The 25,871-nt window shown below is 42.3% G+C and overlaps 2 protein-coding genes across 5 annotated transcripts; both read left to right on the plus strand.

The window, feature by feature from the left end:
* The first annotated feature begins 619 nt into the window (after nt 1-619).
* Nucleotides 620-10,108, plus strand: LOC139381638 (histone deacetylase 10). Of its 2 annotated transcripts, none has more exons than XM_071125316.1 (20): nt 620-878; nt 5,045-5,179; nt 5,259-5,355; nt 5,539-5,636; nt 5,803-5,907; nt 6,031-6,099; nt 6,196-6,322; nt 6,439-6,504; nt 6,618-6,677; nt 6,783-6,872; nt 7,007-7,113; nt 7,221-7,288; nt 7,408-7,672; nt 8,234-8,324; nt 8,693-8,778; nt 8,893-8,949; nt 9,033-9,114; nt 9,294-9,482; nt 9,643-9,802; nt 9,954-10,108. In XM_071125316.1, the coding sequence occupies exons 1-20, from the start codon at nt 814-816 to the stop codon at nt 9,998-10,000; spliced, it is 2,064 nt and encodes a 687-aa protein (XP_070981417.1). In that variant the 5' UTR covers nt 620-813; the 3' UTR covers nt 10,001-10,108. The 2 variants fall into 2 exon arrangements, with proteins under 2 accessions (XP_070981417.1, XP_070981426.1); XM_071125325.1 differs by having other exon boundaries at nt 646-729.
* A 501-nt stretch (nt 10,109-10,609) lies between these two features.
* On the plus strand, nt 10,610-25,752 carry LOC139370276 (parvin, beta). 3 transcript variants are annotated; one of them, XM_071109658.1, is made up of 13 exons: nt 10,610-11,006; nt 20,954-21,043; nt 21,811-21,881; nt 21,986-22,088; nt 22,260-22,400; nt 23,181-23,296; nt 23,393-23,451; nt 23,552-23,571; nt 23,674-23,735; nt 23,837-23,905; nt 24,037-24,138; nt 24,258-24,330; nt 24,775-25,752. In XM_071109658.1, the coding sequence occupies exons 1-13, from the start codon at nt 10,892-10,894 to the stop codon at nt 24,849-24,851; spliced, it is 1,098 nt and encodes a 365-aa protein (XP_070965759.1). In that variant the 5' UTR covers nt 10,610-10,891; the 3' UTR covers nt 24,852-25,752. The 3 variants fall into 3 exon arrangements, with proteins under 3 accessions (XP_070965759.1, XP_070965777.1, XP_070965769.1); XM_071109676.1 differs by lacking the exon at nt 10,610-11,006 and adding an exon at nt 12,557-12,756; XM_071109668.1 differs by lacking the exon at nt 10,610-11,006 and adding an exon at nt 19,113-19,265.
* Nucleotides 25,753-25,871: the final 119 nt, after the last annotated feature.

Below are 25,871 nucleotides of genomic sequence, written 5' to 3' on the forward strand. Positions count from 1 at the left end.
TCTGGTTGATGGCAGTAGAGATGAATCCTGGAAATGACCGATCAAGTGCTCTGTTTTGGCCTCCAGTGGCCACTGAAACACAGTGCCCCATTGCTGCTGGTCATGGTAGGTGCTGTGGAGCTGACCATCTGGCAGGGTGGCTGATGCCAGCTGGCTGTAGTCACTGAATTCATCGCCTGGCTCCAATCTAATTTGTTTGACTGGATCCTGTCACCAGCCAGTCACCCTGGGATACTGAGGAGGATCTCATTACATGATTTTTCTCTTATGTAGTGCTCTGAAATAGAATCTGGTCAAGAAAGCACTTCAGATTTCATCATATTGGAATTCGTGTTAGGTGATATGGTACAGTCACATTGACACGTTATTTTCTAACAGGACTGGTGTCTTATGAGTGACCATCAATTGTATTTTTTTCTCAAACCCTAAAACATACCAACTCATACCACAAGGGGGAGGGTGAATTTATGAAGACATAAAGCTTGCATTTTTACAGAATTTTTTATTTTGATTGAGCTCAAATGTTCACCTTAGGTAATTTTACAAATCCACTTGTGCTATTAATATCTAAAAACATAATGAAATTCAAAATGTATAAATGTACTCGTTTAGACCAATCAAATCTGTCCTGTGGTCACGCAACACAAACATGTCTGCGCCGCTGGCAAGAAAAGCGCGATGAATGTGTTTCCCTGAAGTCTAATCTAAATTCGTATATCGACTTTACAGGTAGCTATTTACATTCTGTCAACTTTTCTTTAAAGGTGTGATCCCTTTCTTCTGCCATTGAAGTCACGAATACTTTGTTGAAAGATGTCGTCTGGAACCGCTTTGGTTTATGATGAGGAGATGACTCGCTACAAACTGCTATGGGTTGAGTAAGTCTTGCTTCCTTATTGTGCCTTTTGTTGTCCTACCTACACTGCAGTATAGCGAAAGAGAGCAAAAACTGATTATGATAAATATCATTCTGCTGTGTGTGTACGTATGAGTTGGTGAGTCAAATAAAAATAAATGTATCGGTCGCATACACACATTTAGCAGATTTTATTTCGGGTGTAGCGAAATGCTTGTGTTACTAGTTCCTTTTCAATCCCCAGGAAATAACACTTCTTATTTAGTGTAAAATGTGGAAAGATATAAGTGCAAAGATATACAGTGCATACGGAAAGTATTCAGCCCCCTTGACTTTTTCCACATTTTGTTAGGTTACAGCGTATTCTAAAAGGATTAACACGTTTTTTCACCGTCGTTAATCTACGCACAATAACCCATAATGAAAAAGCGAAAAAACAGGTTTAGAAATGTTTGCAAATTGATAAAAAAAATACACATTCGAAGTAGCACTTTTACTTAAGTATTCAGACCCTTTACTCAGACAGGTTGGACGGGGAGCGTCGCTGCACTGCTATTTTCAGGTCTCTCCAGAGATGTTAGATCGGCTTCAATTCTGGGTTCTGGCTGGCCCACTCAAGGACATTCAGAAACTTGTCCCGAAGTCACCAATGCGTGGTCTTGGCTGTGTGTGCTTAGGGTCGTTGTCCTGTTGGAAGTTGAACATATGCCCCATTCTGAGGTCCTGAGCACTGGAGCAGGTTTTCATCTAGGTACTGTACTTTACTCCGTTCATCTTTCCCTCGATCCTGACTAGTCTCCCAGTCCCTGCCGCTGAAAAACATCCTCACAGCATGATGCTGCCACCACCATGCTTCACTGTAGGTATGGTGCCAGGTTTCCTCCAGGTGTGATGCTTGGCATTCAGGCCAAAGAGTTCAATCTTGGTTTCATCAGACCAGAGAATCTTGTTTTGCATTGTCTGAGAGGCTTTAGGTGCTTTTTGGCGAACTCCAAGCGGGTTGTCATGTGCCTTTTACTGGGGAGTAGCTTCCGTCTGGCCACTCTACCATAAAGGCCTGATTGGTGGAGCGGAGAAGGTCCTCCCATCTCCACAGAGGAACTCTGGAGCTCTGTCAGAGTGACCATTGGGTTTTTGGTCACCTCCCTCACCAAGACCTTCTCCACCTATTGCTCAGTTTGGTCGGGCAGCCAGCTCTAGGAAGAGTTCTGGTGTTTCCAAACTGGTGTTCTGGTGTTTTCATTTAAGAATGATTGAGGCCATTGTGTTCTTGGGGATCTTCAATGCTGCCGAAATTTGCTGGTACCCTTCCCCAGATCTGTGCCTCGACACAATTCTGTCTCGGAGCTCAACAATTCCTTTGACCTCATGGCTAGGTTTCTGCTCTGACGTGCACTGTCAACTGTGGGACCTTTTAGGCTGGTGTGTGGCTTTCCAAATCATGTCCAATCAATTAAATTTAACACAGGTGAACTCCAATGAAGCTGTAGAAACATCTCAAGGATGATCAATGGAAACAGGATGCACCTGAGCTCTTTTTCAAGTGTCATAGCAAAGGGTCTGAATACTTATGTAAATAAGGTATTTTTGTATTTTATTTTTAATACACTTGCAAAAATGTCTAACCTTTTTCGCGTTGTCATTATGGAGTATTGTGTGTAGATTGAGGTAATTTAAAAAAATGTGTATTCATTTTAGAAAAAGGCTGTAACGTAATAAAATGTGGAAAAAGTCAAGGGGTCTGAATGCTTTCCGATTGCACTTTTATGCATTTTTTACCATTTTGATTTCAGTGGATGTAGGCGTTTTTGCCACCTCCCCGGTGCTATTCATCGTCTTCTATGAGAAATATAAGCCATTAAATAATTAATCAAATAAACAAATATTTATTACTTATTTTATAGTCCTACTTAAAATATGTCGTCATACTTTTTTCTCATGATTATTGTATTTGTTACCGTATTTAAGATTTTCTGTGTGTCATAAATGCGGAAGACACATTTCAGTTGAATGCATTCAGTTGTACAACTGACTAGGTATCCCCCTTTCCCTGTTTTCACTTTCTCCCCTGTTAGTTGGTAGTGATACCCCTTTAAAAAACAGCCCTTTCCCACAATTGCATCACATTCAGGAAGTGTCAATCTTTTTTTGGGCGGGGAAAACAACAGTGCAAAGCTAAGTAAGTATTAGGACTCGGATTTATCTACAGTGCCAGTAAAAAGTTTGGACACACCTACTCATTCCAGTGTTTTTCTTTATTTTTGTTCTACAAATGTTCTACATTAATAATAGTGAAGCCATCAAAACTATGAAATATCACATGGTAGTAATCATGTAGTAACCAGAAAAGTGTTAAACAAATCTAAATATATTTCGGATTCTTCAAAGTAGCCACCCTTTGCCTTTACAGCTTTGCACACTCTTTGCATTCTCTCAACCAGCTTCAATAGGTAGTCACCAGGAATGCATTTCAATTAACAGTTGTGCCTTGTTAAAAGTTAATTTGTGGGATTTCTTTCCTTCTTAATGGGTTTGAGGCAATCAGTTGTGTTGAGAGAAGTTAGGGGTGGTATACAGAGAGAGCCCTATTTGGTAAAAGACCAAGTCCATATTATTGCAAGAACAGCTCAAATAAGCAAAGAGAAACGACAGTCCATCATTACTTTAAGACATAAAGGTCAGTCAATCCGGGAAAATGTCAAGAAGTTTCTTCAAGTGCAGTCGCAAAAACCATCAAGTGCTATGATGAAACTGGCTCTCATGAGGACCGCCACAGGAAAGGAAGACCCGGAGTTACCTCTGCTGTAGAGGATAACCTCAGATTGCAGCCCAAATACATGCTTCACAGAGTTCAAGTAACAGACACATCTCAACAATGACTGTTCAGGCCTTCATGGTTGAATTTCTGCAAAGAACCCACTACTAAAGGACACCAATAAGAAGAGACTTGCTTGGGCCAAGAAACACAAGCTATGGACGTTAGACCAGTGGAAATCTGTCCTTTTTGGTTTGATGAGTCCAAATTAGATTTTTTTGTTCTATTCGCTGTGTCTTTGTGAGATCCAGAGTAGGTGAACAGATCTCCACATGTGTGGTTCACACAGTGAAGCATGGAGGAGGTGGTGTGGGGGTGCTTTGCTGGTGACACTGATTTATTTAGAATTCAAGTCACACTTATTAACCAGCATGGCTACCACAGCATTCTGCAACTATTCGCCATTTACAGCTATGGGATTTTTATTGTCCAAAAACTGCAGTGAAAGACTCAATGAAGATGCATCATGTGTGTTGCCAGGTCACATCAAGTACAGAGGCATAACCTGTCTCTGCCAAAGAGATGAGAGGGGGGGGGGGGGGGGGGGGGGGGTCACGGCCTGTGCCTGCTTTGAGTTAAAAGAAGCAACTCTAGAAGTCTCCGAGATCTGGTTGGTTGACAATTTTTTTTAAAAGGACAAAGTAAATAGAAAATCTAATAAATTGAAAGTGATTCTAATTATAAATGTACTGTTTTTATTTTTGACCATTTCCACAGATTTAAAAGTGCATAATATAACTTTTGTTTAAATATTTAGTTTATTATTGGTATTAGTTCCACCCTGTTATTGCTTTCCATCCTGTTATGCTTCATTCCACCCAGTTAGGTCAGTGTTTTAAAATAATAATTGAACAATAACATCAAATGTTATGTATATCTTTGCGGTAACTTGAGATAGAAGGGATCAACTGCATATGCAAAACTGTTGACCAAATTCTGTTGATATTCACTCTTATTCGGAAAATGTGGTGCAAATGGTTCGGAAAATAGCACACGTTTCCCTCAATAATCATTGATTTTACAATTATTTGAAGAAAATAAATCAACATTTTGATTACGTAGAAAATCAAAATCTAGATATTTGCATGCATTGTTAACACCTTCGGATAGTTATATGCAAGTCCCTAACAGGGTGGAAATATGCCGTGGCCCGTGTGTGAACAATATGCCTATATTTATTAGGATTTAAGTGCCTGAGCTTGACCAATATGTTTTTCTGATAGTCAAACATGTCCTTTTTCTGATAGAATACAAAACAAATGGAAAATATATCCTCTTTTTTTCACAAAAGTAATGTGGTAGGCACCGCAGAGTAGGAATGACCTCTGCTAATTGTTTGGCTTACATTGTTCTTTTGCATGTCCTCTCTTCAGCCCGGCTTGTAAAATTGAGGTCCCTGAGCGTCTGACTGTCAGTCAGACAGCTCTGCAGGAGGAGGGTCTGGCTGAGCGCTGTGTCTCTGTGCCTATACGCCAGGCCACCGACGCAGAGATCCTACTGGCTCACAGGTGAGTCTTATCACGCATGCGCACACACACACACACACACACACACACACACACACACTGCTCTATGTTGTACCTACAGTGAGGAGTACCTGGAGGCAGTAAAGAAGACACCACACATGAGCCTTGATGAGCTGAGGACCTTCACCCAGCAGTATGGGGATGTCTACTTCCACCCGGTGAGATGACATGGACAGTCAGTCAACTAACCAACCGACTAGTCAATCAATCAACTAATCGCTGCATTGTCCCAAATGGAGAAGAAACAGTATAGTGCACAGAATGGGACCTGACTATGAGGCTGACCGAAACAGAGTTAGCATTGTGAAACCCATGATCTCTGCCTGTGTTTTCGCCTCTAGAACATCTACCATTGTGCCAAGTTGGCCATCGGGGCCACTCTCCAGCTGGTGGACAGTGTGATGACGGGGAAAGTGAGGAACGGCATGGCCTTGGTCAGGTGAGTTTTAACCACGGAGGAACAGAGTGCATATGGGTTTGTCCTCAGCTGTTTTATTTACAATGCCCCTCAAGGTGTCATGGACTTCCTGTATGCACAGTTACAGTATCTGGTACTCAGGATTCACCTCCCTCTCCCACCTCTTTTAAAAAAAAATTATAATCAGACCCCCAGGACACCACAGTCAGCGCAGTGCTGCCAACGGCTTCTGTGTGTTCAACAACGTGGCCATCGCTGCCCACTATGCCAAGAAACAGTACGATATCAAGAGGTGAGCAGGGCCTGAGTAGAACACACTCTTAACTGATTCCATTGTAGGCCTTTGAAAGTAGACTTAGAAATAGAATGGGCGAATGTGTGTTTGTTTTTTCGAATAATGTTTTTGTTTCCCCAGGGTGTTGATAGTGGACTGGGACGTGCATCACGGACAGGGGGTGCAGTTCGCTTTTGAGGATGACCCAAGGTGAGTGTCTTTTCTTGATCCTAACTGGACCTTTTGTCTGGTAATCAATCCTGTCTGATCTGCAGATTGCTCTGACTGACCCCCCCCCCCCCCCAGTGTGCTGTACTTTTCCTGGCACCGCTATGAGCACCAAGGCTTTTGGCCCAACCTGAGGGAATCCGACTATGACAGTGTGGGCAAGGAGAAGGGTGCTGGCTTCAACATCAACGTACCCTGGAACAAGGTGAGTTCCATAGAAGTCCTTTTATATCAAGTAGCCCTGCCTACCATACAGTACTTGTTACTTTCTCAGTAGCATTATGCCTTCAGTTCTCAATTTGATCTCTTGACTGGTTACAGGTGGGGATGGAGAACAGTGATTACCTTTCTGTCTTCTTCCATGTTCTCCTACCCATCGCATATGAGGTGAGGCATTCTCCCAGGTCAGAATCGGGCAGCACTCACAAAACGTGTGCGACGTTCTCTCTACATATCAACCTCAAATGATGACTGAGAGAAATTAATACTCTTTGTTCCAGTTCAGCCCAGATTTGGTCTTTGTGTGTGCTGGCTTTGACTCTGCCATTGGAGACCCAGAGGTAAGGCATTCTACTGCTTAAATGAATGACCAACTAATATAGGCCTAGACACTATTGTTTCGGTAGTACAGTATAATCAAGCGTTCTTTTATGTTTGTGTCCCAGGGTCACATGTGTGCCACCCCAGACATCTTTGCCCACCTGACCCACCTCCTGAAGTCCCTGGCTGGGGGGAAACTGTGTGCTGTCCTGGAGGTGACGGTCACTCATAGACTTATGATATTTAACGGTGTCACTCTTTTCTGAAATGAGTCTCATGAACAAAACAGGAACTGTTTTTGCTGGTTTTTTTGTACCTCGATTCACTCTATAAAAAAAAACTATTTTAGGGAGGGTACAACTTGACCTCACTGGCCCAATCAGTGTGCCAGACCGTCCAGACCTTACTCGGAGATCCCGCCCCCCAAACGTCAGAACTGAACGGCCCATGTGAGAGGTGGGCTGATGTGTCAGTCACAGTTTTAAAAAGGCTATAACCTAAATAGCTTGTACAGTCAGTTAACGCACTGCATTGTGTCTGCCTCGCTCTCTCCATCCCTGCAGTGCTCTGGAGTCCATTCAGTGTGTGAGATCAGCTCACAAGCCCTACTGGGCCTGCCTCAAACACACAGGTACTATATAACATCACGCTCAGATCTCATCACTTCATTTACAACATATCAACCTGCATTACCCTAATATAGCTATTAATCTTATCTTTCCTCCCTCCTTCCATTCACTTCCCTTCCAGTTGCCCCACCCGTGTCTGAGCCCAGCACGAAACACTGTAAGCTGGCAGAGAAGGAAGAGGGTGTCCAGGCTGAGGGGGGTCAGAAAGAAGAGGGGGATGGTCAGAAAGCGGAGGAAGAGGAGGTGGTGTGGATGAAGCCTCCGTCCCGGTTGGCTCCTCCGGTCCACACTGAAGTGGCACTCCCTGCTGACCTGGAGGTCCCTGACAGATGTGACCGTGTGAGGTCATCACTGGCCCCAACTCTTGAGATACTGCAAAGACTAAGGTCTGTCCCTAACCTATACTCCTGAGATACCTCAGAGATTTAAGTCTGTCCCCAACAAATGTCCCCAGATACATTCTTCACCCACAATAATGTTAAAGCTGCAATATGTAACTTTTTAGCCAACTTGATCAAATTCACATAGAAATGTGTGTTATAGATCTGTCCTCATTAATATCAAGTATAAGAAGTGGTAGATCTGTTCTATGCTTCTGGTTTTTGCCGTCTTTTACTTTTGGTATTGTATACCAGCTTCAAACAGCTGAAAATACAATATTTTTGGTTATATAAAATATATTTGACAACGGTTTAGATGGTACAATGATTCTCTACACTATTGCTTGCTTGTTTTGTCACATAAACTGAAATTAAGCCAACTATTTGAATTTGAGCAACCAGGAAATGGCGGAGCGTTTTCTGCATAGTGCAACTTTTAAAGTATGATCATAGTTCCTTTTTAATCAATTTGTACTTTTATTTTGATCAATATGAATACACATGGTATTTATTGTACTCCAATGTTTTTGGTGAAGCTTCAATAACACTGTCTTATTTTATAACTAGGGATAACTTTTTTGAAGGGTCGGCAGAGGAGGATGCTCTCATGTCTCTCTGCAGCGTCATCGCGCTCTTTGAAAAGATGAAGAAACAAGAGGTGAGCTGTGTTTAGAAGTTAAGCGTCATTTCATCTTACTCATCAAAAGTCATTTTGCGTTGTGAGTCATTACATTCATCAAATGCCCTCCATTGTTGCACTGCATCAATTGCACACAACTTTTGCCCGTGTGTTTCTTTAGTTCCAGTACATTTTATGTTGCCTTTGTTTGCTTGTGACGAAGCAATGCAACACATTGCTATTCCTGGGGCTGGAACATGGTGAATACACAGAGGGTATTGTGTGTTTATGTATTATGAACTGAACTATGGGGCTATTATTCCCAGCACCACAAGTTGTAGAGAGATGGTGTGGTTTGACCTCTGATCTTTGGCTAACCTGGCACTTTGATGCTAACTGTCTGTCAGATTCGTAACGGTCTGGCGCTGGTGCCTGATGTCTCCGTGGCGATGCTGTGTGCCGCGCAGCATGCTCGGATGTCTCTCACCAACCGGTATACACCGTTTATGACCTTTGACCTTGAGTACATTCTCAATACTGGACATGCATAAGCCAGCAGAGGAACTGGTGGCGAACACTCAGTTGGTGAGTGTTTTTCTCCTCACAGGTTATTGCTGGTGTACCTGGGGGATGGGGAGATCCCGACGTACGTCACTGAGGACGGGTGAGAATGTTTGCACAGTACGTTGAGTAACCGCACAGTCATAAATACCCTTCTAAACCATCTCCTTCACCTTTCTCTTTTAGGAAAGCACTAGTGGTGCAGATCAGCAGTAAGGAGCCAGAGGAGCAGAAGTCCAGATATCAGGTTTCTGTGACTCTGTTAAAGGTACAGCAAATTATTTGGAAGAGGAAACGTACTCCTGCGACATGATTCTCTTGTTGCGCTTGCCAAGATTTTATGGAGTAGATGTATGTTATGTTCTACCTTACTTTTAATGCACAGCATCTGTTGTGTACAGTGTATTATTACAGTCAGTGTGTGTGTGTGTTTGTGTCCCACCACAGGGCTGCAGTGATGTGGCAGGGTTGATGCAGGCTGTGCTGTGCCTGCTCCTGCCTCTGGCCTATGAGTATGACCCTGGGCTGGTGCTGCTGGTGCGGGGGCCAGGCAGTGGGGTGGGGAAGGCAGCCTGGGCACAGATCACCAGCCTACTCCAGGGCCTGGCACAGGGCCACACACTTGCCCTTTTACAGGTGAGAGGGACACCGAGGGAGTGAGGGCCCCACTTTGACTTGGTCCTAGCTATGCAGTTTTAAAGTATTTTGAATTATGATATTTTTTGTCCTGTGTTTTTTTCACGGTCGAATGAGTGTTGCAGGGATGATCCTCTAACATATTGTTGTCACATCCCAGGAGGGGGAGGAGGAGGCTGTAGGGACCACGGCAGCCTCTCTGCTGGGGGACCCTGCTCCCTCTCTGGGGCCCCTGGGGGCCCCTCTCCCTGAGGACATGGAGGCCATGGAGAGACTGAGACAGAGGCTGCAGACACACTGGGGACTTCTGCAGAATGCAGGTGAACAAATGATCACAGCATCTAAGGAAACCTATTCAGTTGCTCAAATGGATAATAACATTTTAGAAAACCAAAATAGTTAATAGTATAGACACCTCAAGAAAATACTGACCACTCAGCTTGTTAATACATTTTTTTTGTCCTTTTAAAGCGGCAAAGGGGAAAGAAGTCGAGGAAAAAGGACAGAACCAGGTCTGAAGTCATCTCCACACCAATTGGGTTTGTGACCTAGGGAGAAAATCCATCTCCCAGGCATCCATTTTTATACTGTTTGTAATTTTGGTAATTAAAAACAATTAAACTGTCTGTTGGTCATTCTGCTATCTAGTAATTGAACATGTCTGAAACTTGCACCACTGAGTAATCTCCATATTGCAACACAACAAAATATGAATATCATGGTTACTCTCTGTTTTCATCAGTCCGTCCATGTGTGATGGAAATTGAGAAACAACTTCCTGTTTGCGCAAATGAAGTCAAGTCATAGGGTCATTCAGTATTAATATTAATAGTATTAGTATCATTATTCATACAGCGGATGCAGCGAGCTGTTGGGCAGACAAGATGTAGACAATGCTGTGATCTGTGTCAAAAGCAAAAACCTATTTTCTATGGAAAACTAGAGCATACCACAGAAATACTGCTGTAAAACACTACTGCCAAAATACATGGAAATGGCAAATTATGTATTAGTTCCTCAGAGTATTAGATGTGGTTCTGCTTCTGAATAAGGACTACTGGTGTAAATGTTGAGTAGCCTATGACAAATTGTTATGCATCAAGCAGTCCCTCTATGGGCTATTGTGTGACGCATCCTCTCCTCTCATGGGACAACCGACATCCAGCCATTGACCGGCGCTGTCGGGCAGCCAATAATGAAGGCGATGCCTTGTCTGCTAACAGAGTCATCCGGTCCATTGAAGTCAAACGGGCGCTCCTCTCCTCCTATTGTTACCGCTACCGGCCCGAAGTGTTGTCCACGTCCTTTTTCCTGCCAGCGGACTTAATTCCAGGTGTTCAATGAATCACGGGGATTGAGGTTTCACAGAATTGAGCTGCAGCGAACAGTTAGTTGACCGTCGCTCAAAGATGGCTGGAGCTCCTGTTAGGTCAGCGACTTCGCAGTCAGGCAAGATGAAAAAGGACGAATCTTTCCTTGGAAAATTAGGAGGAACGCTGGTTAGAAAGAAGAAGTCCAAAGAAGGTAACGTATAAGCTTAATTCCCTAAAGCGTGACGTTATACATTGTCATAACACTCATTTGTGTATCCGTTTTATTCCCCGCTGTCCATGGTGCTGCAATTTACGTTTCCCATCAATACGTTATATTGACATGGGTCTAAATGTAGGATATGACTTCATAAAACCTTTTTTAGTTGGAATAAAGAACAACAAACGGGTTGCATGAGCCACATCCATGTCAAATATTTATCATCTTTATTTCAAGCCATTGAAATGGCTATGATCAGAAGTAGCCTACTATTATAAAACTTTGGACTTCAATACAAATCATACATGCCATGGCAAGTTATTATTTTTGTAAAAATAAAAAATTAACATCAACGAAATACTCTCTCAACCATTGGAAGTTTCAAAGTGAATAGAAGAAAAAAAAACACAAAGAAAGTAGACTGGCAAGTGGCATTCCTCATGATGTAATAAACATAAATAGATCAGATGGTCATCACCTATGCCAAGAATGCAAGGTTATTAAGATAAGGAGTAAGAGGATTACTGTCCCATGATGTTTACTTTCTCTTCTCTTTTGAATAACGTTTGGACTGTCCTAGTTGTGCAGTTTCACTTTTTCATTTATTTACCAAGCCATTTTGAAGCACACTTCCCAACTCTCTGTCTAGTATGAACAGCTGCAAGATTCGGCCCCTGTGTGTGTGTGTGTGTCAGTCCCTCCCTGCCTGGCCGTGTGTTTGTCATTTTCTATATAAGGAACTCTAAAGGCAGAAGAATGGAGGCTAGGTTGCAATTGCTGTGGAACCCCAGTAAATTCCAGTCATCAAGACTCAGTACCTCCTATATGTGTTCTGGGCACGTGCTCTTTAAGGGGGAATAGATTTCCTGAAGGTAAAGCTCATGTTCCGTGTTTGTTACTTATACCACAGCTAAAGAGTGCCCCTTTGTGGCGACTGGTGAAAGTGATGACAGCCCTGGCCTGGGGGGATGGAAGAACAATCTCAAGATAGCACTTTCTGTGATAAATGCAGAATAAATAAATACAAATAGACGTATTCAGTGAATGATTGAAAGGTGTAGCCAGGTCAGGTTGGATGTAGTCTTTTTTTAACTAAGAAAGATCACAACCAGACAAAACGAATTAGCTGAGTGGTATAGGCCTAATTGTACATTCACTGGGTAATTACTTTAGGCATTTTCTATATTCAATTTCGCTCTTTGGGAAATTTCCTTTCGTCTCTGTGTATCCTGAAGGGGTGCCTGAGAGAGCTTGTTGCCTACAAAACAAATCTAATGGAAACCACACATTCAGTACTCTATGATTTGCCCAATAAGTGTACAAGTTGCAACTCTCAGTTTGAGACTATGAACAGCAGCTTGTGATCAAGGCCAAATACACATTATAAGGTCTTCTGAAGAAAATAAATGTCTGTTATAGTAGCTGTATTACTGCTATGTGTTGAACTCAGATTCCTGCTGTGTGTGACGGACCTAGATATCATGTGTTTGTGACTGTTTCTGCAGATAAAACGGAAAGGAAGTATCTCTCTCTCTCCCTGATGTGTTCTTTTAAGGCTAGTGTCAATCACCACCGCACTGGACTTAAGAGGGATAATAGTCAGTAAAAAGTGCTAGTCATGGCCTTAAATTCATTATAATGACGAGTGTATCCTTACTGTCTCCATTATGTCTTAATGGGTGTGACTGAGGGAAATATTATTTTAGTGTTACAGCAATGTCTACCTCAGAAAGTGCTCCCACAAGTAAGTTTTCTTTTTTGTTTCACATATTTTTGTTCTAGTCTATGTAGTAAATGTATAATCTAGAAATGATTTGCTTGAGTATCTATAGAGAAATACTTTCCCTGTGAAAATGAGTGCTGGGGACATCAAAAGCCCATTTATACAGTGTAATTTGAGAAGTTAGTTTGGTGACCGACTGCATTTCCCCTGCAAATGTAAAAAATAAATGAATGTTTGTACAGTCAGTCACCTAACTAACTTCTCAAATTACACTGAATAAATGGGCTTTTGATATGTCCCCAGCACTCATTTTCACAGGGAAAGTATTTGTATAATACAGAGGACAATTTTTACATTAACAAATTAAAACATTTGAATGATATACAGTACCAGTCAAATGTTTGGACACACCTACTCATTCAAGGGTTTTTCTTTATTTTTACTATTATCTACAATGTAGAATAATAGTGAAGACATCAAAACTGAAATAACACATGGAATCATGTAGTAACCAAAGAAGTGTTAAACAAATCTAAATGTATTTTACATTTGAGATTCTTCAAATAGCCACCCTTTGCTTTGATGATAGCTTTGCACACCCTTGGCATTCTCTCAACCAGCTTCATGAGGTAGTCACCTGGAATTCATTTCAATTAACAGGTGTGCCTTGTTAAAAGTACATTTGGGGAATTTATTTCCTTCTTAATGTGTTTGAGCCAATCAGTTGTGTTGTGACAAGATAAGGGTGGTATACAGGATATAGCCCTATTTGGTACAAGACCAAGTCCCTATTAAGGCAAGAACAGCTCAAATAAGCAAAGAGAAATGACAGAACTTTGAATGTTTCAAGTTTCTTCAAGTGCAGTCGCAAAAAGCATAAAGCGCTATGATGAAACTGGCTCTCACGAGGACCGCCACAGTAAAGGAAGACCCAGTTACCTCTGCTGTAGAAGTTAATTAGAGTTACCAGCCTCAGAAATTGCAGCCCAAATAAATGGGTCACAGAGTTCAAGTAACAGACACATCTCAACACCAACTCACCAGAGAAGACTGCATGAATCAGGCCTTCACGGTCAAATTTCTGCAAAGAAACCACTACTTAAGGACACCGATAAGAAGAGGAGACTTGCTTGGGCCAAGAAACACCAGCAATGGACATTAGAGCGGTGGAAATCTGTCCTTTGGTCTGATGAGTACAAATGTGAGATTTTTGGTTCCAACCGCCGTGTCTTTGTGAGACGCAGAGTAGGTGAAAGGATGATCTCCGCATGTGTGGTTCCCACCGTGAAGCATGGAGGAGGAGGTATGATGTGGGGGTGCTTTGCTGGTGACACTGTCTGTGATTTATTTAGAATTCAAGGCACACTTAACCAGCATGGCTACCACAGCATTCTGCAGCTATACTCCATCCCATCTGGTTGGCGCTTAGTGGGACGAGCATTTGTTTTTCAACAGGACAATGACTCAACACACCACCAGGCTGTGTAAGGGCTATTTGACCAAGAAGGAGAGTGATCGAGTGCTGTATCAGATGACCTGGTTGATGCAGCACTCGACAATCACCCAACCTCAACCGAATTGAGATGGTTTGTGATGAGTTGGACCGAAGAGTGAATGAAAAGCAGCCAACAAGTGCTCAGCATATGTGGGAACTCCTTCAAGACTGTTAGAAAAGCATTATAGGTAAAGCTGGTTGAGAGAATGCCAAGAGTGTGCAAGCTGTCATCAAGGCAAAGGGTGGCTACTTTGAAGAATCTCAAATATAAAATGTATTTTGATTTGTTGAACACTTTTTTGGTTACTACATGATACCATGTGTGTTTTGATGTTTTGATGTCTTCACTATTATTCTACAATGTAGAAGAGAAGGGCCTTGGTCGGGGAGGTGACCAAGAACCCGATGGTCAGAGTTCTTATTTTTAGATGGGAGAAACTTCAAGAATGACAACCATCTCTGCAGGATGGCACCATACCTAAAGTGAAGCATGGTGGTGGCAGCAACATGCCTTGGGGATGTTTTTCAGTGACAGTGTCTGAGAGACTAGTCAGGATTGAGGGCAGATGAACCGAACAATGTACAGAGAGATTCTTGATGAAAACCTGCTCCTGAGCGCTCAGGACCTCAGACTGGGGTGAAGGTTCACCTCCCAACAGGACAATGACCCTAAGCATACAGCCAAGACAACGCAGGAGTGACTTTGGGACAAGTCTTTGAATGTCGTTGAGTGGCCCAGCCAGAGCCCAGACTTGAACCCGATCGAACATTTCTGGAGAGACCTGAAAATAGCTGTGCAGCAATGCTCCCCTCCAACCTGACAGAGCTTGAGAGGATCTGCAGAGAAGAATGGGAGAAACTCCCCAAATACAGGTGTGCCAAGCTTGTAGCGTCATACCCAAGAAGACTCAAGGCTGTAATCACTGCCAGAAGTGCTTAGTAAAGGGTCTAAATACTTATGTAAATGTCATATTTCAGTTTTTATATATATATATATATATATATATATATATATATATATATATATATATATATATACACATATATATATATATATATATACACATATATATACACACATGTAAAAATGTCTACAAATCTGTTTTTGCTTTGTCATTATGGGGGTATTGTGTGTAGATTGAGTAGGGAACTATTTTATCCATTTCAGAATAAGGCTGTAACGTAACAAAATGTGGAATGTGTGAAGGGGTCTGAATACTTTCCAACTGCACTATATATAGTGCCTTCAGAAAGTATTCACACCCCTTTACATTTTCCACATTTTGTTGTGTTACAGCCTGAATTTAAAATGTATTTAATTGAGATTTTTGTCTCTAATTTACACACAATACCCCATAATGTCAAAATTGAATTTTGTTTGTAGACATGTTTAGAAATGTAGACAAAATTAAAAGCTGAAATCCCGGAGTCGCCTCTTCACTGTTGACGTTGAGACTGGTGTTTTGCGTGTACTATTTAATGAAGCTGCCAGTTGAGGACTTCTGAGGCATCTGTTTCTCAAACTAGACACTCTAACGTACTTGCCCTCTTGCTCAGTCGTGCACCAGGGCCTCCCACTCCTCTTTCTATTCTGGTTAGAGACAGTTTGTGCTGTTCTGTGAAGGGAGTAGTGCACAGCGTTGTACGAGATCTTACATTTCTTGGCAATTTCTCGCATGGAATAGCCTTAATTTCTCAGAACAAGAATAGACTGAAGAGTTTCAGAAGAAAGGTCTTTGTTTCTGGCCATTTTGAGCCTGTAATTGAACCCACAAATGCTGATGCTCCAGATACTCAACTAGTTTAAAGAAGGCCAGTTGTATTGCTTCTTTAATAAGCACAACAGTTTTCAGCTGTGCTAAAATAATTGCAAAAGGGTTTTCTAATGATCAATTAGCCTTTTAAAATTATAAACTTGGATTAGCGAACACAACGTGGCGTTGGAACTCACAAGTGATGGTTGCGGATAATGGGCCTCTGTACATCTATGTAGATGTTCCAAAAAAAATCTGCCGTTTCCAGCTACAATAGTCATTTACAACATTAACAATGTCTACACTATATTTCTGATCAATTTTATGTTATTTTAATGGACAAAAAAAGAGCCTTTCTTTCAAAAACAAGGACATTTCTAAGTGACCCCAAACTTTTGAACGTTTACTGTATGTAAATGAGATATTTCTGTATTTCACTTTCAACAAATTTGCAAACATTTCTAAAAACATGTTTTCACATTGTCATTATGGGTACTTGTGTGTAGTTGGGCGAGACATTTTTTTATTTAATACATTTTGAATGCAGGCTGTAACACAACAAGATGGTGGAATACACCAAAGGGTATGAATAGTTTCTGGCACTGTGTATATACAGTATATATATTAGAACTGTCTCTTGGCAGTTATAGAGAAATAGAGAAATATAGAGATGTAGAGAAATATTTGATTGCGATGGTTTTCTCTGTTGAAATGATGTTCCTTTATGTAATGTTATTTCTGAAGCCTGATAAGTGTTATAAATCAGTGAAGGTTTACCAGTCAGCATGACTGTCATCATAGCTAATGACTGGTCAACTGAAAGCTCTGAATAGCCCAGGTCCAGGGTTGTGACATGGTCATCTCAGCTCTGGACAGTGGGTGTGTGTAGATTCTGTGTCCGTTTAGTCACTCATGCCTATGCTGCCTGTCCGACATAAATAAACTGAGCTAAATTTAAGGCCTTGCCTGTCTCACTGAGGCATAAATAACTCTCCCCGGGTCACAGTAAATCAAGTTCCCCCGGGGGGCACGGGAACCTTGTTTTACATTGAAAATCTACTGAGATATAAGGAGATGTAAGCTTTTCATCTTCATTGAATGGGTATATTTTGATGATATTTACACCATGAATTTGACACACTTTACCTCCAGCTTGCAGCTAAATTGCTGGTGGTATGTTGTTGTTTTTGTCGATTGACTGCAGTCTTCTGCCTACTCCACTCTGCTAATGGTCTTAACCATGACAGGTGTTTCATATAATGCCTGCAAAGAAGCTGGCTGGTGATTTATTTCACTGCAAGGCCGGGGGTAGAACTAAATTAGTGTAATTTAATTAAGAGGAATAGGCTGCTTGACCATGAAAACCCATTTCACGAAGCTCCCAATGAACAGTTAATGTGCTGATGTTGCTTCCAGAGGTAGTTTGGAATCGTGTTGCAACCGAGGACAATCAATTTTTACACGCTTCAGCACTCGGCGGTCCCGTTCTGTGAGCTTGTGTGGCCTACCACTTCGCGGCTGAGCCGTTGTTGCTCCTAGACATTTCCACTTCACAATAAAAGCACTTACAGTGGACCGGGGCTGCTCAACGGTGCCACCTTGAAAGACACTGAGCTCTTCAGTAAGGCCATTCAATCAATCACATTTATTTATAAAGCCCTTTTTACATCAGCCGACGTCACAAAGTGATATACATGAACCCAGCCTAAAACCGCAAACAGCAAGCAATGCAGATGTAGAAGCACGGTGGCTAGGAAAAACCAGGCTCTGAGGGGTGGCCAGTCCTCTTTTGGCTGTGCCGGGTTGAGATTATAACAGTAAGATTCTACTGCCAATGTTTGTCTATGGAGATTGCATGGCTGTATGCTCGATTTTATACACCTGTCAGCAACGGGTGTGGCTGAAATAGCCAAATCCACTAATTTGAAGGGCTGTCCACATACTTTTGTATATAGTGTGTATTTACACACTATGAGGTTGGAATAATACTGTGACATTTTGAAAATGATGATAATGACTCCATATCTTTTAGTGTAAGAAATGTCAGCCTGTTGTGGTGGGATTTAGTTTTGGCCTGCCTTGTGACATCACCAGGTGGTAAATTCTTTAATAGACCAATAAGAAAGAGAGTTCCAAACCTCTCTGCCAACTACAGCTAGTTTTCCAGACAACTCCCATGCAGTCCCTAGCAAAATTGTTTCTTGAGAAATTGCTAAGATGCTATTTTTGTTTCTTTTTGACCATTTTAATTGAAAGCAATCACAGTAAGTTACTTAATTGTTACCAGGAAATTATTTGATATTGAGATAAAAATTGGACCTTTAAGATCTGAAAGCAACACTTACAGCATAAGGATAAAGTTGTACACTAAAGAACATCTCTAACCAAGAAAGATAGCCTGTTGGGTTTTATCATATAAACAAAAAACAGGAACATCACACTGCTGTCTGAGTTTATCCAGCATTAGACTGTTCTCCTATGCAGTATGATAGTTTAATCATATTGTGTTACCGTGCACCCTCCTACGCAGTACTGCTGCTGCTAGATTGGGTACACAAACACAACATGGTCCATGTAAGTGCAGTAGTGTAGTGTAGTAGCATCCATGCCTTCTGTCCTGTCCTGTCCTGTCTCTAGCGTCCCCGGGGTTAGTTAGGTAGTGTTCTGCTATTGTGGTTGCAGTTCCAGTTCCTTTACTGCCCCCCCACACCCTAACCCTAACCCCCCCCCCCCCCCCCCCCCCCCCCCCCCCACACACACACACACACACACACATTTGTTGTTCTTCTATCATTGTAGGGACCTAAAATTAATTTCCATTCAAAATCCTATTTTATCTAACCCGTAACCCTAAACCAAACTCCTAACCCTTAACCCTAACCCTAACCCTAATTCTAACCCTAGCCCTAGTTGTAACCTAGTTGTTATTGTTTTACTATCCTTGTCAGGACTTTTGGGGATGTTAGGTCCCCACAGGGATAGAAGAACCAACACACACACACACACACACACACACACACACACACTCGTACACCCACCCCTCCTCTGCTCCTGTAACTGGACCGCAAGGGTGGGGGGGTTGTGACAGAAATAAACACGTGATGATGCCTCAGCCACTGCCTAGTCCCACCGGGCAGGACCTCACACACACTCTCACACACACACTCTCTCTATCACTATACCTTCACTTCGCTGCTACTCTCTGAGCACCTCTGGGATTCCTGGGCTAATTTCTGGAGACATGGCGGGCCTACTATGTGGGACCAAGAGGAAGAAACAAGGTAGTTATGTTTGACTTAGTGGGATTGGCTAGAAGGGCTGGCTGCTTATGGAACTCTGATTTATGAATGGGGAAGCATACCCGTATTTACATTTTGTGAGTGCTGCTGGTATGTTGCTGTTTAGGGATCCGTTTGTGTTTGTGTTTGTAATCCAGATTCAGCTTCAGTTGTGATGTATTGACACATTACATTCTACGGCAGTATTATTTGGCTATATTATTGTTTGGGAGGGCTTTGGTCAAATCCTTAGCAGTAATTTTAACTCATTTGATTGTATCACAGATGTACTGGACAGAGTCACAGTGGGAGGAAATAGCACAATTATGATGAAACGCAGGACTGTAATTGGAAAGGAAATGCTGATCTGGTGTGTGATGCAGGCAGGCAGGCCCGCTGGCTTGTGGTTGAGCTCTGCAGCAGGGCAAATCAGATAGGACATCGTTAGAAACTACAGAGGACTACTCCTCTCCCCAACATCAACAACATCCCTTTTCTGCATACCTTAATAAATGCGCTGTCTGCTGTTTTCTGCATACCTTAAATGCACTGTCTGCTGTTTTCTGCATACCTTAAATGCACTGTCTGCTGTTTTCTGCATACTTTTAATGTGCCGGCTGCTGTTATCTGCATACCTTAAATGCGCTGGCTGCTGTTTTCTGCATACCTTAAATGTGCTGTCTGCTGTTTTCTGTATACCTTATGTGCTGTCTGCTGTTTTCTACATACATTAAATGCACTGTCTACTGTTTTCTGCATACATTAAATGCACTGTCTACTATTTTCTGCCGCAGAGGAAGATGAAAGGAATGTAGCCATTAGGGTTAGAGGCCTAAATGTAGACACTAGCCAAATCCCAGAGGTAACGTCAGCCTGTGTCAGTGAAGGTGAATCAAAGCTCAGCTCAGCAACAGAGTGGTTTGGCTTCATCTTGTGGTTTGTTTACAGCCTAATCTCTGGAACCCAGGATGAAGTATTACATGTGCTTAACAGTCACAAGAGACTATTTACGTTCTCAGTGATCAGCGAATTCATGTCGATGCGTCCTATTGAGTGCTTGTTATCATCCATTCACTAATAGAGCCATTAGATTTCTGGATTAGTATTAGTGTAGAACTACCCATGGAGAAGGTGTGGCGTCAGTCTTAGGCTCCAGGCAGTGTGTTAATCCCCCCCTCACACCAGACAGTTGGGTAGACACACACACACGCACACACGCGCACACACACACACACACACACACACACACACACACACACACACACACACACACACACACACACACACACACACACACACACACACACACACACACACACACACACACACACACACACACACACACACAGAGGAGCCCACCGCCGCCGCCCTTAGACAGCTGTGGGGTGTGCTGTGTGTGTGTCCTCTCACTGAGCTTTAATAGAATGGGAAATATAAATATCTTCACGTGTGTGTGTGTGTGTGTGTGCATTTACTTTATGTTCGTATTCTTGTCTTTCCTTATTTTTGTATTGTTGTTGCATTGTCGTGACGATTGGACGATGTACACCATGCGTATCCCGTACATACGACTTATACAATTTGAAACTGAAACTGTGTGTATGTGTGTGGTGGGGGTCATTCTGAGGTTAATGCTACTGACTAAAAGTGTTTATCTAATGCTGGGTCCTCTCTGTTGTCCCTGTCCCCAGTGAGTGACCTTCATGAGGAGGGGAAGAATGCCATCAACACTCCCATGCTGCCCTCTGGGACTGAAATCCACCCTGAGGACACCATGCTGGGTAACAACAACTCCTAAAACTCAAACCCTTACCCTAAAACTAACTTTCATACGTACAACATGTTTCTGTGTTGCTCGGTAACACCAACTCAAACTCCTAATGCTAACCTCCATACATACAGTACATAGGAGAACCCTTTTTGGTTCCTGGTAGAACCCTTTTGTGTTCCATGTAGAACCCTCTGGGGGAAAGGATTCTACTTGGAATGTCTCTGTAGGCCTCCTGGACAAACCAGAGCCTCTATCATCTACAGAATCTTATGTATCCAAAACTGTTGTGCCATTTGTTGTCATTCCACTTCAGTCTTGTAGGTGTATTGGTCACTTACTTCTGATGCCTTTGGTGGACTGTTGACGACACTTTTGGCCTTTGGTGACAACTGTACTCGTTGATGCCTGAGGGTTACGAGGTTATGTCTGGAGACCTTACTGAAGCTGATTTGGGGGTGACTTCTGGGTACTCCGGGAACTAATTGTGACTGTGAGTGACCTTTGGTGGAAGAGGAAATGAAAGAGCAATGTGCAGAGGGGTGGAGTTAGGACAACACCCTGTGTCTTAATAATTCCCCTCGTCACCAAGCCGATTTACTCTATGATTTAAGATAACTGTGCTCTCTACAGGAGAAGAGGACTGAGTGTGTGTGTGGGGGTGGGTGGGCATGTTGAAGTCTTCGAATGTGTCAGAATATCTGTTCACTTCCACCATGTATTAGTTGGATCCCTCTGGCTTCACAGCTGAGTGTCTTTCTCCCATCATGCCTTTCTTAGAAGAGAATGCTGAGAGGAACATGCTGGATCCGACCTCAAGGGAGAATCCAAAATTCAAAGATCTTCAGAGGGTAGGAGTCTTACGCGTTGCTTAGTATTTCCCTCTGTATGCTGTAGATCAAACACTGATAACAGATCCACGCCTGAAACTTCAACTGTATGTTCTTGTTCCTAGGTATTGATAGACTGGATCAACAATGAGCTGGAAGAGGACAGGATCATCGTCAAAGGCTTGGAGGAGGATTGCTATGATGGACAGGTGCTTCAGAAATTATTTGGTAAGGCAGAATTAGCTTGGACTTTGTGTAGTGTCTGTGGCTGAACTTGTGTTTGATCGTTTGTACATCAATGATAGGGTTGAAAAGGTAACTTTGCAGTACACAGTATTCGGATGAATGTTATAGTATACAGATCTGCATAACCGTGTAAGTCCTCTCTCCCGGTGACAGAGAAGCTGTCTGGGCGTAAGCTGAACGTGGCTGAGGTGACCCAGTCAGAGATAGGACAGAAACAGAAGCTCCAGACGGTACTGGAGGCCGTCAACGAGCTGCTCCGGCCTCACGGCTGGTCCATCGAGTGGAGCGTCGACTGTGAGTTGTTCACTAAGCCCTGAAAATACAGTCATTCAATATCCAGCTTGACACACAGGACTAACGTAAGGGTTCACAGACCATCAGACACATACTTTTACACAATCGCTGCTACAGATCAGTTCTGGTATGGCATCTTTAAAGAGATACATTATCTTCTTGTTGAATATTACCATAGGCACTGTATTTAACCTGATTTACAGTAGTACTGAACTGTATTTCACTTGATTTATAGTAGTACTGAACTGTATTTAAGCTGATTTACAGTAGTACTGAACTGTATTTAACCTGATTTACAGTAGTACTGAACTGTATTTCACTTGATTTATAGTAGTACTGAACTGTATTTAAGCTGATTTACAGTAGTACTGAACTGTATTTAACTTGATTTACAGTAGTACTGAACTGTATTTAAGCTGATTTACAGTAGTACTGAACTGTATTTAAGCTGATTTACAGTAGTACTGAACTGTATTTAACCTGATTTATAGTGGTACTGAACTGTATTTAACCTGATTTATAGTAGTACTGAACTGTATTTAACCTGATTTATAGTAGTACTGAACTGTATTTAACCTGATTTACAGTAGTACTGAACTCTATTTCACCGGATTTACAGTAGTACCGAACTGTAATTTCACCTTATTTCACCTGAATTGCAGTAGTACTGAAGTGAATATAGCACACTATTCAACCATGGTCAAGTCATTCTAGCCATGGTAATTCAAAGTGATGTCACGGCTCACAACGCCCTCTTCTGGTCTCCTCTGCCGTCCACAGCTATCCATGCTAAGAACCTGGTGGCCATAGTGTACCTGCTGGTGGCTCTGGCCATGCACTACCTGGCCCCCATCAGACTGCCAGAGCATGTCTCTGTACAGGTGGTGGTGGTCAAGGTACGGAGACACAGCACACTTTGACATCTGTTATCTATTACACGTCATGAGGATGACTCGTTGACCTGTGTGTTTTGGTGGGTTTGATTGTTTTAGAAAAGAGAAGGCATACTGCAGACGTCTCATGTGACTAAGGAGCTGACGAGCACTACAGAGTATGTACTACCGTTATGTCGGTTGTGTGTTTTCAGTTTCCGTGGAAGTCCTTACGGGATACAGGTGTAACAACTCCACTTTTCTTTATCTTCTTTCTAGGATGATGATGGGTAGATTTGGTGAGTACTTGTTGGTTGAACATTGAGGTCGGTTGTAAAATTTGATTAATGTGGAGTTAAAAATGTTTTTAAAAAAAAAGATGATTATCTCCTGTTTCTTAGAAAGGGATGCATTTGACACCCTCCTGGATCATGCACCGGACAAGCTCAACGTTGTGAAGAAGGTAAAATATTTGAAGAGAGATTCAAACATGCAGAAGGCATTGTGTTTGGTTCCTTCATACTTTACTCTTTGTTTTTTTGTTTTTATACCTCTCTCCATCAGTCCCTCGTCACCTTTGTGAACAAACACCTGAACAAGCTGAACCTGGAGGTCACAGAGTTGGAGTCCCAGGTTAGAAATCTGATGGTGCTTTATTTAAATACACAACAGCTCAATCCATATCACATACTGTAGCTACTGAGCATAAGATACAGTGAGTTTTCCTCCATATCGTAATGTGTTTTTTATATTCTTGTGTCCAGTTTGCTGATGGTGTGTACCTGGTGCTGCTGATGGGACTGCTGGAGAACTACTTTGTCCCCCTCTACAACTTCTTCCTCACACCAGAGAACTTTGAGCAGAAGGTAGGTAGGATTATTAGAAGTGGTGTTTCTCTGTAAGTGGTGGACTTGTAGACGTGGTGTTTCTTTAGTCGACTCTTAGCAGTTTCCTCCGGTTGATCCTCTCCCCCGGTTCCCCTCAGGTACACAACGTGGCGTTTGCCTTTGAACTAATGCAGGACGGAGGCCTGAAGAAACCCAAAGCCAGGCCGGAAGGTATAGTAGAAAGCCAGTAACACATGGTGGGGGAATGCAGGTAGCGTGAATTCAGTTGGAAAGGGAAGCTTGGTTTAGGTAGGCTATGCATCGGAGAGCTTATGACACATGAGCAGCTGTAATGCCATAGATGTCCAATAGGTGTAGCTGTTGCCTCACTTTAGATACTTGAACATGGTGTATGTCTAAGCCAGCCTTTGACCCACACACTCAACCTAACCCCGCCAACTCTTATCATTCTGAATATAAAGTCTCACAAGATGTGTGGGTGTTTTCATTTTTATTTTTGCATACCAATATTACCCAGAATCAGTCAAGCAGCATAAACTACCTTGACTTGCCTATTTTTTTTGTGTGTGTGTTTGTGATCTTTCCTCTGGGAGCAGTTTGTTTGTTTGTTTTGAATAACTGTTGACTTAATTTGTGTGTCTTGTTCGGTTCTAGACGTTGTGAACTTGAACCTGAAGTCTACCTTGAGGGTGTTGTACAACCTGTTCACCAACTATAAGAACTCCGAGTGATGTCTACCTGCCACACGCACAGACACAGCCACAGTACAGTGTGAGGAGAATGAAGGCACTGTGTTTGTGCTAGCTTCACACTGGCTGATGTCTGAACCCCTGAGGAACCCACTGGGACTAAACCAAAGGCCCACTCCTTGTATCAGTGGGATGGTCTGAAGAGACTCAGAATGTTTGTATTTAATCTCCCCAATGTCAGTATTTAAATCCTCCTTTATGCTAACCCTACCCAAGCACACGTATGTTTCATGTTTTAGTACTCAGTCAACACTGTAGAATGATTCATGCAATTGGAAAACATGGGTTTGTATTTTATGCAAAAAAGCCACTACTGCTTCATAAGAAAATATTTATGATCCACTGTTGCATATGCTAAGACTTGCTGTATATCATATCTCAGAAAGCTTAGTACATTATTCCCATATCATTATTATGGTATTGTTACTACATCTATTGTTCTATTTTATGTTGCCATTCCAAAATATGATATGAATGAATTCTAACAGTACTTTTAGATTTCTCCGATTGTTTATATGGACAGGTTCAAGCCATATTTCTTACCCGATGCTGACCCTGTTGCCTTTCGCCTTAAGTGCCATGTTATTCTCTTCCTACTGTACCCGAGAGAGCCACAAAGCATTGTGGTATTAACCTGCCCTTCAGACGATTCCCACTAGACCTTCCGGAGAACAGCTAGCGAGGCTCTCCACCGCGATGTAGCAGAGAGCGAGAGACCAGAGAGCTGCATGTGGCCTACAGGAGTCCACTCATGCATTTTAGACCGAGGGTAAATTATTAAGAGGGATGAGTCAAGTCTGGATCGCCAGGATAGCAGCTTGTCACACTGCTTGTATGTATCTGCTTCGATGTCTGTCCATCCCAAAATAAATGTTTCAACTCAGACAGCGTGTGCTGCTGTAATTATACACTTCATACATGAACGTTAGCTTTCTTAGTTTGCCTTCAAAGTGAGTCAGAAGTGGGCTGTAGATTAGAACTCCGCATCACAAGCCCTCTGGG

This window comes from Oncorhynchus clarkii, chromosome 2 (genome assembly GCF_045791955.1).
Source record: "Oncorhynchus clarkii lewisi isolate Uvic-CL-2024 chromosome 2, UVic_Ocla_1.0, whole genome shotgun sequence".
In the NCBI taxonomy this organism is placed as follows: Eukaryota; Metazoa; Chordata; class Actinopteri; order Salmoniformes; family Salmonidae; genus Oncorhynchus; species Oncorhynchus clarkii.

Coding starts and splice junctions, on each gene's coding strand:
- LOC139381638 (XM_071125316.1), top strand. CDS start 814: ATGTCGTCTGGAACCGCTTTGGTTTATGATGAGGAGATGACTCGCTAC. Junction 8,779..8,892: donor CGGATGTCTCTCACCAACCG/GTATACACCGTT, acceptor TTCTCCTCACAG/GTTATTGCTGGTGTACCTGG. Junction 8,950..9,032: donor ACGTACGTCACTGAGGACGG/GTGAGAATGTTT, acceptor TTTCTCTTTTAG/GAAAGCACTAGTGGTGCAGA.
- LOC139370276 (XM_071109658.1), top strand. CDS start 10,892: ATGGCTGGAGCTCCTGTTAGGTCAGCGACTTCGCAGTCAGGCAAGATG. Junction 23,452..23,551: donor GAGCTGACGAGCACTACAGA/GTATGTACTACC, acceptor TCTTCTTTCTAG/GATGATGATGGGTAGATTTG. Junction 24,331..24,774: donor ACCCAAAGCCAGGCCGGAAG/GTATAGTAGAAA, acceptor GTTCGGTTCTAG/ACGTTGTGAACTTGAACCTG.